The following is a 14,923-nucleotide window of genomic DNA, read 5'->3' on the forward strand; positions in this document are numbered from 1 at the left end:
CTGCTGGATCTTTTCCTTGGAAGTACATCATCAACTGCAGCCCTTGCCCTTGGCTCTGTCGGTACCAGTAAAGACCAACATGACCAGACTCTGGGTCACACGTGAGAGTGACATTCTGTCCCCTCCCTGTGACCCTGTGCCTGGGGGACTGGGAGACTCCAGCGTCTGTGTGTTCTGTGGAGACAGAAGTTGGGAACACAGTTGGAAAACAGCTGTAGTCCTCACTGACACACACAGACACACATGAACACACGAGAACACACCATACACACATGTGCACACCACAGCCACGATGCAATGCATGGTGTCTGAGGACTCACCTGCCCCCAGGAGACAGAGCACTGCCCAGCAGAGCAGCCTGGTGCCCATGGCCGTCGGGGCAGGATGGGAGCTTCCTGCAGAGCAGTCCTGTGGGCAGGAGAGAGGAGGAGGAGGGGCGCCCCTTGTTCTCACACACCACAAACGTGGTGACATCACTTCCTCTGTCAATCCCCTGACCTCACAGGGTTCATTTCATGTGTATTCGGGTGATTGATTTTGGTACCTGTCTGCTGCCTTTTAATGACGTCCGTACATGGATCATTCCTTCTGCCCCTGGACTGTCTGGATGCTGGGTTCTCAGAGTGACTGTCCAGGTTTCTGTTCTCATCGACAGTCGCTCCTGTGTCTGCCGAGTCCTGTCAGAGGCTCTGTGAATAGGAAACACTGGTTGGGAAACTCACTGTCTTCCCTGAAACCCGGGGTCTAGTGTGGTCCCCTGTTTCTGTTAGAGCCACCTCCATTCTCTGAATCAGACCTGCTCAGAATGACTATCAATTTCCATTGGTTCCTTCACGTTTTTAGTGTCATTTTTTTCCTTTGGGATCTTTACCTGCCTTTAAAGTAGAATTTTGATGGGGCCGATGCTGTGGTGTGCAGGGGGCTAATGTTCTGCCTGAGGCTGTGGCTTTGCATGTGAGTGCTGGTTTGTATCCTGGCTGCACCTCTTTGAATCCAGCTCTCTGCTATGGCCTGGGAAAAACAGTAGAGGAAGGCCCAACTGCTTAGGCCCTTGCACCCATGTGGGAGACCCAGAAGAAGCTCCTGGCTCCTGGCTTTGGATTGGCCCTGCTCCAGCTGTTGCAGCCATTCAGCGAGGGAACCAGCGGATAGAAGATCTTTCTCTCTGTCTGTCTCTCTTCAAATACTCTTCAAAGTATCTTCAAATACTTAAATACATTTTAAGGACAATTTTAAGGAAACAGTTTTGGAAATGCTCAGGTCCTTTTATTGTTGTCTTTGTGAAGGATCAGAGAATATCATCTTATTAGGAGAGATTTTGAGAAAGTCAGCCATATCTTTCTCAGAAAAAGCACAGTGAGTATTCACCAGAGAATCCTTCTCCAACACCACAATGGTCCTGCTCATTTCTTTCACCAAACAATGGCAATTATGCAAGAGTTTCTGTGCTGTTGTTGTGGCACAGTAGGTAAAGACACTGACTGCAATGTCGCATCGCACGGGCGCATGTTCCAGTGCTGGCTGCTCCACTTCTGATCCAGCTCCCTGATTATATGCCTGGGGAGGCAGCAGAGGATGGCCCAAGGCCTTGGGCACTCTGCACCCACGTGGGAGACCAAGAAGGTCCGAGCTCCTGGCATCAGCCTATTGCAGCCCTAGTCATTGCAGCCTTTAAGGGAGTGAACCAGCAGATAGAAGATCTCTCTCTCTCTCTCTCTCTCTCTCTCTCTCTCTCCATCTCTCCCTCTTTCTCTCTCTAACTGCCTCCCTCTCTCTCTCTCTAATTCAAATAAAATAGAAAGAGTTTCAATGGGACATCATTAGGTATTCACCTTGAGTTATATCTGGCTTCTCTTGTCTTGTTTTTGCTTCCTAATCTTAAAAATCTGTATAGGGATGGTTTTCTTTAGTTGATAATAGACAAGAGACCACATGGGCATGGCCCAGTTCTCAGGATCTCAGTGCATCTGGGATGGACTACATGGCTGGTATCATTGCTGACAAAGTGTCTTGAGTGGAGGAGGTTACATTCAGAAATGAATTTTAGTTTTTAAAATCTTTGTCATTTATTTCAGTCTTCAATGAACTATTTCCAGTATTTTCATATTTGGGGGTAAAGAGTGACATTTCCATACACATTTGTGATGCATGACAATCAGATCAGGGTAATTGGCATGTCAATCATCAGAGATTTATCAAATCTTCACCTTGGAAAGACTGAAAATCCTATTAGTTATTTTAAATATACAATTAGTTGTTGCTAACCAGAGTTACCCTGTGTGCTATAGAACATGAGAGGTTATTCTTCCTATCCAACGACAGCCCTGTACTAGTTAACCTCCTCACTCCTTGTCTCCCTCACACTCACCTCTCCCAGGCTCTGGTAACCAAGTTCCACTCTCCCCCTCTGTGAGATGAACTTGGTAGCTTTGACACATAAGAGGGACATGTGGTATTTGTCTTCCTGTGTCTGACAGGTCACATAACACACTCCAGGTTGATCAGGCAGCAGTTCGTCTTTATCCCATTGTGTATTTGTCCCACACTGTCTTTATCCTGTCACCAGTCGAAGGACTGATGGGTAGAGTCCACATCGTGGCTGCGTGACCAGTGCAGCAATAAACACACAAGTGCAGACACCATCATGCTGTACTTTGACTGGAAGTTCCCATATCAACAGATAAACTGGCTTCCATGATGGATGCTGCTATGCTTGTTCAACAAGTGAACACCCTTGTAAGCACTCAGCACACCATCTCAGGACAGAGATTCTGGTCGTGGTAACTGGAAACAGAAATATGGAGACCATAGGACTCAGAGTCTGAGCATCCTAAATTTGTCTACCACTGGTCAACAGAAGACTGTTATTGAGGAAAAAATTGCATCTGCGAAATATCTAAACTTATGTAAGTGCAAGGTGATATCCATCAGTTAGACGTCTCTATGACGGGAAGGAGTAAGATCAGGAGGGGCTGGTGGACTTACAGGAGTGGAAAAGGATGGGGCCAGTGGGAAGAACAACCGGGTAGGGCCTGGGGAGGAGCATCCACATGGGACGGGGCAGCAGCAGACATCATCTGAGGCTTGAGCCTGAGTGAGAATCCTTGAAGGAGAAAGCAGTGTGGATCCAGGAACGACAAGAATATGGATGTGGTGGAGTTGCAGATCCTGTTCCATGCCAGGGAGCTCAGACGCAGCCAATGGGGAGAGGAGCAGAGGAGTCTCCATCACCACCCTTTCCAGGGAGATCAGAGCAAGACCAGGGAACCCCCGTGGAGACAGCTGAGACCAGGGCTGCGTACAGACTGGCCAGGTCTGCCTGCAGGTGCACCACAGCAGGCTGAGGTCTCACCCAACCCCAAGGAGTCTTTAGGTCTCCTGCTTCTTGTGCTGGGACTATGATGAGGGCGTCGCTGGGTTCAGGGTCACAGTGCCCGCCCTGGGTTTATGTGCAGACAGCAGGTGGCTGTGCAGGGCTGTGGTAACTGCTGGCACAGAAGTACACAGATGTCTGCGAGGGGACAGCTGACAGCAGCGTGAGGGGGAACTCCTCTGTTCTTGGTCTGGACGTGTTGTACCCATCGGGAATGTCTCCTTTCTCATGGGTGCCTTGGCCAACTGAGTAATAGATGAGCTTCAGCCCCAGCCCTGGGTCCTGGCGGTACCAGCACATGTAGTTATGGCTCATATCCTGGGCACATCTCAAGGTCAGGCTCTGTCCTGTCTTTAGGACCTGGAACTTGGGGCTCTGAGTGACACCAGCATTGGCTGGACCTGCAGAGGAGGAAGAAGCAGAAGTTGCAGCCCCCGTGGAAAGGCTTGTCCCTCGGGCCTGGAGAGCCCTTCCTGGACTCACCTGCCAGCAGGAGACAAAGGACCACACAGCTCAGGGGACCCACACTCATGGCGGGAGCGGGTGGTCAGCAGGCTCTTCTGGTCCAACTGCTGACAGAACAGCAATGGGACACTGTGGGAGTCATTCTGAGCCTGCTCTCTCCCTGCCTGGGACCAGAGCCTTCCTGTCACCAGGGGCCACGCCCCCTTCCCCAGATGGCCCAAACCAGAGTGCACAAGCAATCAGCTCAGGACAGCGTTAATGTATTTGAGTCAACATCTGTCGTATAAGATTTCCTTAACATTATTGTGCAGTAGTTTATAACTCAATGTACATTTTATTCCTCATATAATGTAATGCCGCTATTACATGGGTTTTATTTAACTAAATGTTTCTGTAGTCTACTATCATAAGGAAAATCCTTACAAGCTCCTGGTACCTTTCACTGTGTCTCAAATATTCCTCACGTATCCTTTTCTAATTTGCTTAACTGACTGCAATTCTGTTCATGTCCCCACACTACACGAGTCCCATGATTCTCCCCGGCATGTGGTCTCACAGCTCAGCAGAATGTTCTTCAACATCTAAGGGATCACTGGCTCTGCTCCTCGTCAGTGCCCTGAGAGATGGGCCCTGCCACATGTACGTGGGCAGCTCCGTCCTCATTCCCGGTACTTGCTCCCAGGTGTGGAGCCTCAGGTGCGGTCACCTCCCACGGGTGTCTGCCCGCATTTGGCCAGTGGTGTCTGCACAGTCAGTCACGCAGATGACCCAGCACCAGGAAGGTGTACAAGTGCAGGTGTGACGTGGGAGAGGTGGCAGCCTGCAGAAAGGAGAATGTCCCGTGTCTGTGGAAGACACCCCATTCTGTGAGGAGCACCCCTAGTGTAGGATGCTGACATGCATTCTGTAATGAAAGGCCAAGAGCTCAGATCTGTCTTGCTGCACAGAGCCCACAACCAGAGGGATTCCACACGTGGTGTAACAATCTGCTGTGTAATCCTCAAAGTCTTACCAGTGTTTGACCCAAAGGCCTGCAAATAGTTGTGTGGCGGGTCTGGAACACGTGCTTTGTTTCAGCCTTCCCACTCTGTATGTGACTGCTTCCTTCTAGAACAAGCAAGGCTCTGGGGTCCAGGTCATGCAGTATCGATGGGACTTAGCACAAAGGACACAAATGAAACTCAGAGACAGTGGGAAGCCTGATGGAGTGAGAGTTATAACCCTGGTCCACCTCTAGTCATTGGATTGAAGTGAAATGAAACTCTCTTTTTAAGAGGATAGGTATGATGTTAAATGTTTTTGTCAAAATAACCAAAGAGTTGGAAAAAAAGAGTTAACAGAAAAAGAAGATAGAAGGAAAATACAAATTTGTATAATACATAAAGTAAGCAGATTACTTTAAACAAGCCAGAAACATATTCTTCTTGCTTTTCTTTTCACTTTTCCTTTTTTTCCCATTTTTACATTATGTCCAAAGTAGAGGACACAGATATGTTACTAAATAAACAGAGGAAATTAAGGGATAACGCTCATGTGTATTTCTTTCCCTTATGCTTGTTTGTAGTAAGAACAGGAATTTGTGTGCAAATGTCCCAATCCCTTTGCTGTGCAGCTGGGAACCACAGTGAGAGCCATCACATATCGCCAAACATGGCTGCAGTGCAGAAAATCCCATCTTCATTTTTCATTACAATGAGGATCCGTTGTGCTGCTTTTCCTTGCAGTCATATGTTCCTTGGATGCACCATGGAAGGAGGTGTTGCTGTCAAACGAGACATATGACCTCCACATCACGTGACTCAGGACCTGAGAAGGTAACAGATCTACAGAGCAGGGGGCAGAGATGTTGGAGGAAGAGTCAGCCAGTTACCACATGTGGGACCAAAGAGCTGTTTCCACAGACACACAGACAATGCGTAGTTCTTACCCAGCAGGATTCTCTGTAATTAGCCCTGATCAGACATGGAGGTCGCAGTGAGATCCAGGAAGGGTTTGGCTGCTTTTCCCTGACTAGCGGCTCCTCACCATGGCACCTTCCTGGACATGCCCCCAACTGTGTATGTACAGAAGGCTGGCAACCATGCAGGGCTGTGCCACACCGCAGTACAGAGGCACACGCCGAGTCCCCAGCACAAGGAGCTCAGGCTGAGTTCAGAGCGATAGTCCCAGTACTGCTGTGCGGGGAATTTCCTTTACCCCTCTGCTCCCCACTGTAATACCCAGAGGAGCTGGCCCTGGCTGGGGTCTGCTGGTACCAGTGCATAGAAAGGTGTCCAGGGGTAGGGGAGCATCTCAGTCTCAATTGCTGTCCCTTTGTTGATCAGGTGTTCTGGAATGCCTCTGGAATCCACTGGGCCTTCAGGACAGGAGACAGTGACAGGGCCAAGGAGGAATCCTCTTGCTGGAGCCAGTCTAGCAGACCTGCATTTTAAAGATGGCAAACGTGGGTCAGAGGTTTCCCAGCTGTGCCCAGAGCTCACCTGATCCCAGGAGACACAGGACCACCCAGCACAGCGCCTGGAGCCCATGGCAGCATCAGGAACCCAAGGCACCTCCTAAAGCAGAGGTGGGGGGGAGTGTCCTCAGGTTCTGACGCTCCTGTCACCTGGGTAGGACACTGGCCTGTGGTGCAGTGCTCTGGTGTTGCTGTCCCTGCAGGCCACAGAGGCCCACTGCTCCCAGGTGAGACCCTGGCTCTGCTACTCCTTGTGTTTCTGCCCCTTCCAGTCTCTGACCTGAAGATGGTGGGGTTGACCACAGGCCCCACAGGCCCACAGCATCCTTCTTTCCTTTCTTGTGGATTCTAGCTCCATTGCCCTTGGTTTGACACTGCTTTCCCAGTGTCAAACAGTGTCACTGATTTCCCAGTTTCCTCACCCTCCACTGTCCATGCAGGCACACTAAAATTCACTCCTTCATGTAGACTGAGACCCACAGCACCCTCACCCTTTGCTGTACAGCGTCCCTGTGTCCAGGACCCTCATCAATCTCACACCAGCTCCTAGATACAGCAGACAAGTCTTCCCTTCGACTCCCATTTTCTGGGCCTCCCTCCTAAGCTCCCCTGGGGTTCACGGTGGCACTGTGGGTCCACAGCACCTCCGAGTGGACAGGGGTCCAGTCTCAAGGAGCCCCAGCTGTGAGGCAGCTGTTGCTTTCCATGCCGGTTCACTTGGGTTGATCCTCAAATCCACCTTTAGTCTATAAAAGCCTAATAATGCCAAACAACACCACCACCAACAAGTGAATGACTCTCGTGGTCAGAAGGAAACAAATATGAATTATACCATTGCAGTTAGCATGCTAGTGGGAGAGGTGAGCCCCAGCAGTACAGGGCACACAGACAGCCAGTGTGGCATCTCCAGAAGATGTGGCCTGAAACTGCTTTTCACAGCCACGCTTCTCTCATGAGGCCGACAGCTTGTCCTGCTCTGGCTTTAAATTCTTCCCATATGCTAGCAGAGTTTACAGAAGGATTCTAGATTTTGTATGTTTACTTCTGAAGTAGTTAACTATTGTAATGAAGGCAAATTTGGTTGAATCTGATTTTGCTTCACTACTCTGAAGTGCCTCTGAGCGCTCCTCAGGAACTCAGTGTCTTTGAGACGACCTACACCCGAGTGAGTGAGACTTTGAGAAGACCTATACCCAGGTGAGCGAGTCTTTGAGAAGACCCACACCCACGTGATTGAGTCCTTGAGAAGACCCACCCCCAAGTGAGTGAGTCTTTGAGATGACCCACACCCAAGTGATCAAGTCTTTGACATGACCCACACCCAAGTGAGCGAGTCTTTGAGAAGACCCACACCCAAGTGAGCGAGTCTTTGAGAAGACCCACACCCAAGTGAGTGAGTCTTTGAGAAGACCCACACCCAAGTGAGTGAGTCTTTGAGATGACCTATACCCAGGTGAGTCTTTGAGAAGACCTATACCCAAGTGAGTGAGTCTTTGAGACGACCCACACCCAAGTGAGCGAGTCTTTGAGAAGACCCACACCCAAATGAGCGAGTCTTTGACATGACCCACACCCGAGTGAGTGAGTCTTTGAGAAGACCCACACCCAAGTGAGCGAGTCTTTGAGAAGACCCATACCCAAGTGTGGGGAGCAATTGAGACTAGACTAAGTTACTGGAATTAAGACTTATTCTATGCATCTGATCTCCCACAATATGGCGCTGAGAGAGAGACCAAACAACCTCTACGCAGCTGCCTCATCAGTTTGACTGATAAGCTGCAGGAGCTGATCCTGCTCCTGATTGGAGGAGAGCAGCATGCTTGGCGTGTGGGCAGCAGAGTTGGGATTGGTGGAAGAGGACTATAAAGGAGGAGAGAGACAACATGCACCAGGAACATCTGAAGGAACACCTGAGGAACACCTGAGCAGCCCCCAAGAGAGCTGGCCGGCGGTGTGCCGCTCCTCCACGGAAGCAGGGAAAGCGGCAGGGGGTGCCACCCCTCCACGGAGGTGGAGAGGCTGGCAGCTAACCCGGGATGGCATCGTTCCTCCACGAATGAGGGAATGGCAGCTAACCCGGGAAGGGCCGAGCAGACAAAAGAACAGCGCAGAGTCTAGTGTCGTTCCTCCGCGAATGGGGGAGCGACATAATGGTGCCGTGACTCGGATATGAAACCTAGAAGGGAAAAGGCGGGAAAATACTGGAGAGAGACTAAGAAAGAGCCTAGGGAAAAGCCAGATGTAAAAAGTGCCGGAAGAAGCTAGTGAAAGCCTAGGCATAGACTCGGAAATGGACTGCGGGGAGAAGCTAGGAGAAATCTAAGATTGAAAGCGAAAGTGAAAGCTAGAAGAAACATAGACTTGGATACGGACTGTGGGGAGAAGCCAGGAGAAATGAGAGAGAAATATTGTTGGAAGAAAGCTAGGAAATGTACCGGGTAGAGAAAAATATAAGTTAGGGAAAATGAAGCTGCAGGGGTAGGCCGAAGCGGAGACGTAAGCTAGGTTGGAATTCATCAAGTCAGCCCGGGGAGCAAAAGGCGAAAAAACTAAACTGAAAGCAGAGACGTAAGTTAGGTTGGCGTTCGTCAGATTAGCCCGGGGAGCAAAAGAAGGGAAGCCAAACCAAAAAGCGGAGACGTAAGCTAGGTTGGAATTCGTCAGGTTAGCCCGGGGAACGTAGACTGAAAACTAAACTGGTAGCGGAAACGTGAGCTAGGTTGTGATTTGCGGAAGCCACCGAGTGCAGAGAGAGCGCATGGGGCACAAGCAGAGAAAGCGCACAGGGCACAAGCAGATAGGAGAGCGCAGGGCTAGCGCGGAGGCCATGGGGCGGGCGTGAAAGGCACAGAGACCGCGGAGCCGGGAAGCCGTGAAGATGAGAGAAGCGCGGGCTGAAGCTGTGCAGAGCCCCGGGAAGCCGCCTCGGGGTGGGCGCCGGGAAGCCGAGGGGATAAGAGAAACAGAAGTATAGAAGTAAAATGAAATAGGAATGCTGACAGATAGAAGTAAAATAAGAGAAATAGGAATGCCCAGAGATAGAGAAATAGAGAAAAATAAGGCCTCCCCACAACATGGCGATGAGAGGGCTTGGATTCGGTCTGCCTGATTAGTAAGGCTATAAGCACCTGTGGGCAGCTTGAGCAGAGTATGCGCCGCGGGTCACCGAAGACAGGCACGTATCAACACCAATAAGTCTCCCCACAACACAGCAATGAGAAGGCTCAGACTCGGTCTGCCTGATTAGTAAGGTGGTAAGCACCTGTGGGCAGCTTGAGCAGAGCATGCACCACAGGGCACCGAACACAGGCACGATCAGCGCCTAAAAACCTCCTCACAACATGGCGATGAGAGGACCCGGATTCGGTTTGCCTGATTGGTAGGGCTTGTAAGCACCTGTGGGCAACTCTAGCAAGCAGAGCAGAGTGTGTGCCGTGGGGCACCGAAGACAGGCGCATATCAACGCCAAAGAATAAAAAGAAAGGGGGATCTGTGGGGAGCAACTGGGAGCAACTCGGACTAGACTAAGTTACTGGAATTAAGACTTATTCTATGCATCTGATCTCCCACAATATGGCGCTGAGAGAGAGACCAAACAACCTCTACGCAGCTGCCTCATCAGTTTGACTGATAAGCTGCAGGAGCTGATTCTGCTCCTGATTGGAGGAGAGCAGCATGCTCGGCGTGTGGGCAGCAGAGTTGGGATTGGTGGAAGAGGACTATAAAGGAGGAGAGAAACAACATGCACCAGGAACATCTGAAGGAACACCTGAGGAACATCTGAGCAGCCCCCGAGAGAGCTGGCTGGTGGTGTGCCGCTCCTCCGTGGAAGTGGGGAAAGTGGTGGGGGGTGCCACCCCTCCACGGAGGTGGAGGGGCTAGCAGCTAACCCGGGATGGCATCGTTCCTCCACAAGTGGGGGACCGGCAGCAAGCCCGGGAAGGAATGGCAGCTAAGCCGGGAAGAGCCGGGCAGAAAGAACAGCACAGGGTCTAGAGTCATTCCTCCGTGAATGGGGGAGCGACACCCAAGTGAGCGAGTCTCCAGAAGAAAATACCCGCGCTCAGACTCACATGCACCCTCGCACTCACTCACAAGCACCTTTTCACTGACAATGATGATAAAAGGACTATTACTAGGCACAGCCAGGTTTCCTTCAGTTTCTCAGGTTCATTGCTAAAAGCACCTTTGATGATATTTCTAGCCTCATCAAGTCTCTAAAAATGTGGTAGCAAATTTCTCTTTTTTTGTTATAGGATCATGAGACTGAATAAACAATACTGTAACATCATTTCCTCTGTTGCAAAGAAATCTGGCAAATTCCAGCTTTAGATGCATGAAGATTCCATGCAGCGCCACTCATCCAGCCTGACTGTGAAGTATTGCATATGTTGCATCCCAAACTGATACTCTGTGGTGATTACATGTATCTATTCTGTTTCAGCAGAGAGGACTTCCAGGGTGGAAGTAGCTAATAAGATAACCCTGGGCTTTGTATACGTGGGCACTATCATATTCATTTCATGAACGTCAGAGAGTGTCGACTATATCCTAGGTGATCCCTGTGAAAGTAAAGGCAGAGGCACAGTGGGGGGTCAGGGATGTCAGGGCAGGCAAGTGGTGGCAGGTGCTTGCAGGTGAGCGCTGCCTGTCCCCTGAGTGAGGGGAAGAGGAAGCTGAACACAGACGGTGAGGACAGAAATAGCTGCTTAGTGTAGCAAAGGCTGGGGAGAGCTTTCCTGGGAAGAGCTGTGTGACCACAGAAGCTGCATGGATCTGGAACCTTTTTTAAAATTTATTTATTCATTTGAAAGACAGAGTTACAGAGAGAAGTAGGGACAGAGGTCTTCCATCTGCTTGTTCACTCCGCAGATTGTCACACGGCCAGAGCTGCACCGATCCGAAGCCAGGAGCCAGGAGCTTCTTCCAGGTCTCCCACGTGGGTCTAGGGGCCCAAGGACTTTGGCCATCTTCCACTGCTTTCCCAGGCCACAGCAGAGAGCTGGATCAGAAGAAGGGCAGCTGGGACTTGAACTAATGCCCATATGGGGTGCCGTCGCTGCAGGCCAGGGCGTTAACCCATTGCACCACAGTGCTGGGTCCTGGGGCATGTTTGTCAGAACAGTGTCTCAAAAAAGCAGAATCTGTGCTGGGGAAACTAGAGAGCCCTGCCTGCTAATGACCAGGGCGACAGGGCCTTCCCTGTGTTTTAGGGAAGTACCTGATAGTGTCCCGAGGAGACAAATTGAGCCCAGGGTCACTAACTCCAGGGCTCTCACTCTGCGCAGCTGGTTTGGGGACAAGTAGTGGGGTGATGCCACTTGTTATAGGTGTTGTTATCTCGTTGCTGGGTATTGAACATTTTGGAAGGATACAGAGGACAGCTCATGTGGCACAGAACTTGATTTTTAATCTTTTGGCATCTTTATTTTTTGTCCTTTTTGAATTTAGGCTCAGTCTGTGGCTTCCTCCAATTTCTTTAATTTCTTTTTTTTTCTTTTTTTGTTTTTTTGACAGGCAGAGTGGACAGTGAGAGAGAGACAGACAGAGAGAAAGGTCTTCCTCTGCTGTTGGTTCACCCTCCAATGGCCGCCGCGGCTGGTGCACTGTGGCTGGCGCACCGCATTGATCCGATGGCAGGAGCCAGGTGCTTCTCCTGGTCTCCCATGGGGTGCAGGGCCCAAGGACTTGGGCCATCCTCCACTGCACTCCCTGGCCACAGCAGAGAGCTGGCCTGGAAGAGGGGCAACCGGGACAGAATCTGGCGCCCGAACCGGGACTAGAACCCGGTGTGCCGGCGCCGCAAGGTGGAGGATTAGCCTAGTGAGCTGCAGCGCCGGCAACTTCCTCCAATTTCAATGCTGCGATTTTAGAATCTACTCCACACACTTGTCAAGCAAGCTTGACCTAACACGAACTTTCCTGCCCTACAAGAGTTTCAGTTCCAAAGTCGCAAATTCTTCCTCATCCTCTGTGGTGCACAGCTTAGTGAAAGAAGGGTGTTTTGGAGAAATTCGGAGGTAGCCCCTGCTCTGACCAGATGTGTTGGTCTGGTGGCCCTACCCTTGAGTGTCAGCAAAGCTCCAGGTGTCACTTTTCACCACATAGAAACCAGTTTTCTTGCCCCTGCGTGGCTTGTCTCACAGCTGTGTCAGCTGAGGCTGCTCCACACTGGGAGAGGAGGTTTGTGCACAGAGCACTGGGGACTCCGCGGGGCTGTGCCAAGCTGCTGGCACAGAGGTACACAGCCGAGTCCTGCAGCTCCAAGGCGCTCACGTTCATTTCTGAGCGCCTGTCAGAAAACTGGCGAGCTGAGAACCTGCCAGACACATTTCCTTTTGACCTCTGTGACCCTTGGTAATACTCAAAGAGGAACTGCAGGCCCTGACCCGGGGCCTGTTGGTACCAGGACACACTGGAGTGTCCAGAGTTTGGGGTACATCTCAGCGACACTTGCTGCCCTCTTGTTTGGATCAGGTGTCTTGGCGTCTGTGTGACTCCTGCCTCCACTGGGCCTGTGGGAAAAACAGATGGAGAGAGCACTGGAGAGAATCTCGGGGTTCAACTCCTATGGAAGAGGAGGAATCAGCAAGTCAGAGCGGGGGCGCCCCACTTGTCCCCAGGGCTCACCTGCTCCCAGGAGACAAAGCATCGCCCAGGGGAGCAGCCTGGAGGCCATGGCACCACGGAGGATGACAAGGCTGTTTTCTGTGCTCTGGGTTGGTCTTCTTAGCGGAGCTCTTGGTCAGTGTTTTCCTGATTGGAGGATTACCCTGTGATATCACTGCCCTGTGTCAAACCCTTGCAATCCTCCTGCAGTCCAGTGTGTCCCTGTTCTGTGGACCAGAACCCACTGGGCCTGTTGAATAAGGAGAGAGAGGTTGGAGAAAGAACGCAGGAGAAAGCCCAGTAGTTCCTTTGGCCACGGCATATCCCCAGAGATGTCCCACATTACCAAGGATTCACTCGCTCCCTGTAGACAAATGGCCACACAGCAGAGGAACCAGGAGCCCGTGGGACGGTGAGGCTGAGCTTATAGGCGTACTGTTCCTCTGAGGGCTGGCGGTCTGGGCATCTATTCTCCGATTGGATGCTGGGCTGTGATGTCATGGTCTGCAGGCTCCTGTGTACCTTGCCTCCTCGTCACATCCCTGGCTCTCCTCATTGAGGACCTCTGTTTTGTCCTGCAAGGCCTCTCACATATCCAGAACCGGGCTGGCCCTCCGTAGGCTGGGCTGGGCTGAGGCCACATGTGCGCCCTCATGGATCCTTTGTTTCTGTTTAGAGACAGTTGCTCCTGTGTCTCTGCTCGGGGGATGCAGACTCCCCAACCCCAGCCCCCACCTTGCGTTCCTCCTTACAACCTCAGAAAGACTCCATAGGTATGGTGTAGCTGAAGTTCATGGCTCCCCACTGGGCGGCATACCTTCACATCTGTGTGCACGTCATCAAAGCTGCTCTTCAACTCTCCTTGTCTCAGAAGTCAGCTCAGTGGACTGCTCCCCTGAGAACTGTGGCGCTCCATGGGACCACAGTGCCCCCGTGTGGTCCACTGGTGTGTAACATGGGGTTTTCTTTTTTGTGGACTGAATGTTTGAGTCCTACCCCACCCCCACCCAGGCTCCCTATATGATAAGCTCAAGCACCAAGGTGATGATGTTTGGAGAGGGGACTTTTATGGAAGTAATTGAAGCTAAATTGGATTATAAAGGTGAGGTCCTGGTCCTATAAGATTAATGTCCCTGATAAGAAGGTACAGGAGGGGTGGGCATTTGTCCTTAAAATACCACTTGAGATGCCTGCTTCCCACATCAGAGTCCTGGTTTGAGTCCTGGCTCTGCTCTAGATTCCACCTTTGCATTTTTGTACATCCTGGGAGGCATCAGTGATGACTCGAGTGGGTGGGTTCTTGCCATGAACAGAGGACACCTGGAGTGTCCAGCTCCTGGCTTTGACTGCCCTTCCCTGGCTACTGCAGGTATTTGGGAAGTTAGCCAGCAGATGGGAGCATTCTCTCCCTGTCCATCTCAAAAGATTTAAAAGGGAGAAAGAGAGAGGAAAGGTCTTGCTTGCTGTCTCCTGACCATGAGAGGACACAGCAAGAAGCTGGCTATGACCAAGCCAGGAAGAGAGCCCTCACTGGCCCCTGACATGCTTTCACTCCAGTCTCAGATGTCCAGCTCCGAAGCCGTGGCAAAGCGAGTTTTTTTTTTTTTTACTTGAATGCCTGAGTATCTGACCCTGTACTTAGTAAGCTAGGGAGGAGGAGTCAATGTGAATTTTCAGAAGATTAAAAAACAAGCAGCAGCTCTTGAGGAAAAGATAATCCATCACGGACTCAGCTTCTGAAACTTACTTTCATTTGATGATTCTGAATTAGCTTATCTCAATTCCAAATTTCATCGTGTATTTACAATTTTGGTAAGATTTTAAATTTTTAATATTGCATCCTATAACATAACTGCAGCTATTCTAGTAAGCTATTTCTTGTCTTTCTAGGAAAGTCCAAAAGCAAGCAATGCCCTTAGCTGTCACTGAGAGGAGTCCCACCTGCATCAGACATGGGCTGGCCCCAGTCCATGGGGCAATGAGCTATGATCAGTGACGAGCGCCTCCTACCAGATGCCACT

At 50.8% G+C, this 14,923-nt stretch overlaps 1 gene segment (V, D, J or C); it reads right to left on the minus strand.

The window, feature by feature from the left end:
• Positions 1 to 39: 39 nt before the first annotated feature.
• LOC149127638 (T cell receptor beta variable 6-5-like) lies at positions 40 to 6,071 on the minus strand. The segment is given in 3 exon segments: positions 40 to 174; positions 321 to 3,774; positions 3,857 to 6,071. Coding segments are annotated over 2 exon segments (378 nt in total).
• Positions 6,072 to 14,923: the final 8,852 nt, after the last annotated feature.

Source organism: Oryctolagus cuniculus, chromosome 3 (assembly GCF_051225735.1).
Source record: "Oryctolagus cuniculus isolate XC-2025 breed Fujian yellow rabbit chromosome 3, ASM5122573v1, whole genome shotgun sequence".
In the NCBI taxonomy this organism is placed as follows: domain Eukaryota; kingdom Metazoa; phylum Chordata; class Mammalia; order Lagomorpha; family Leporidae; genus Oryctolagus; species Oryctolagus cuniculus.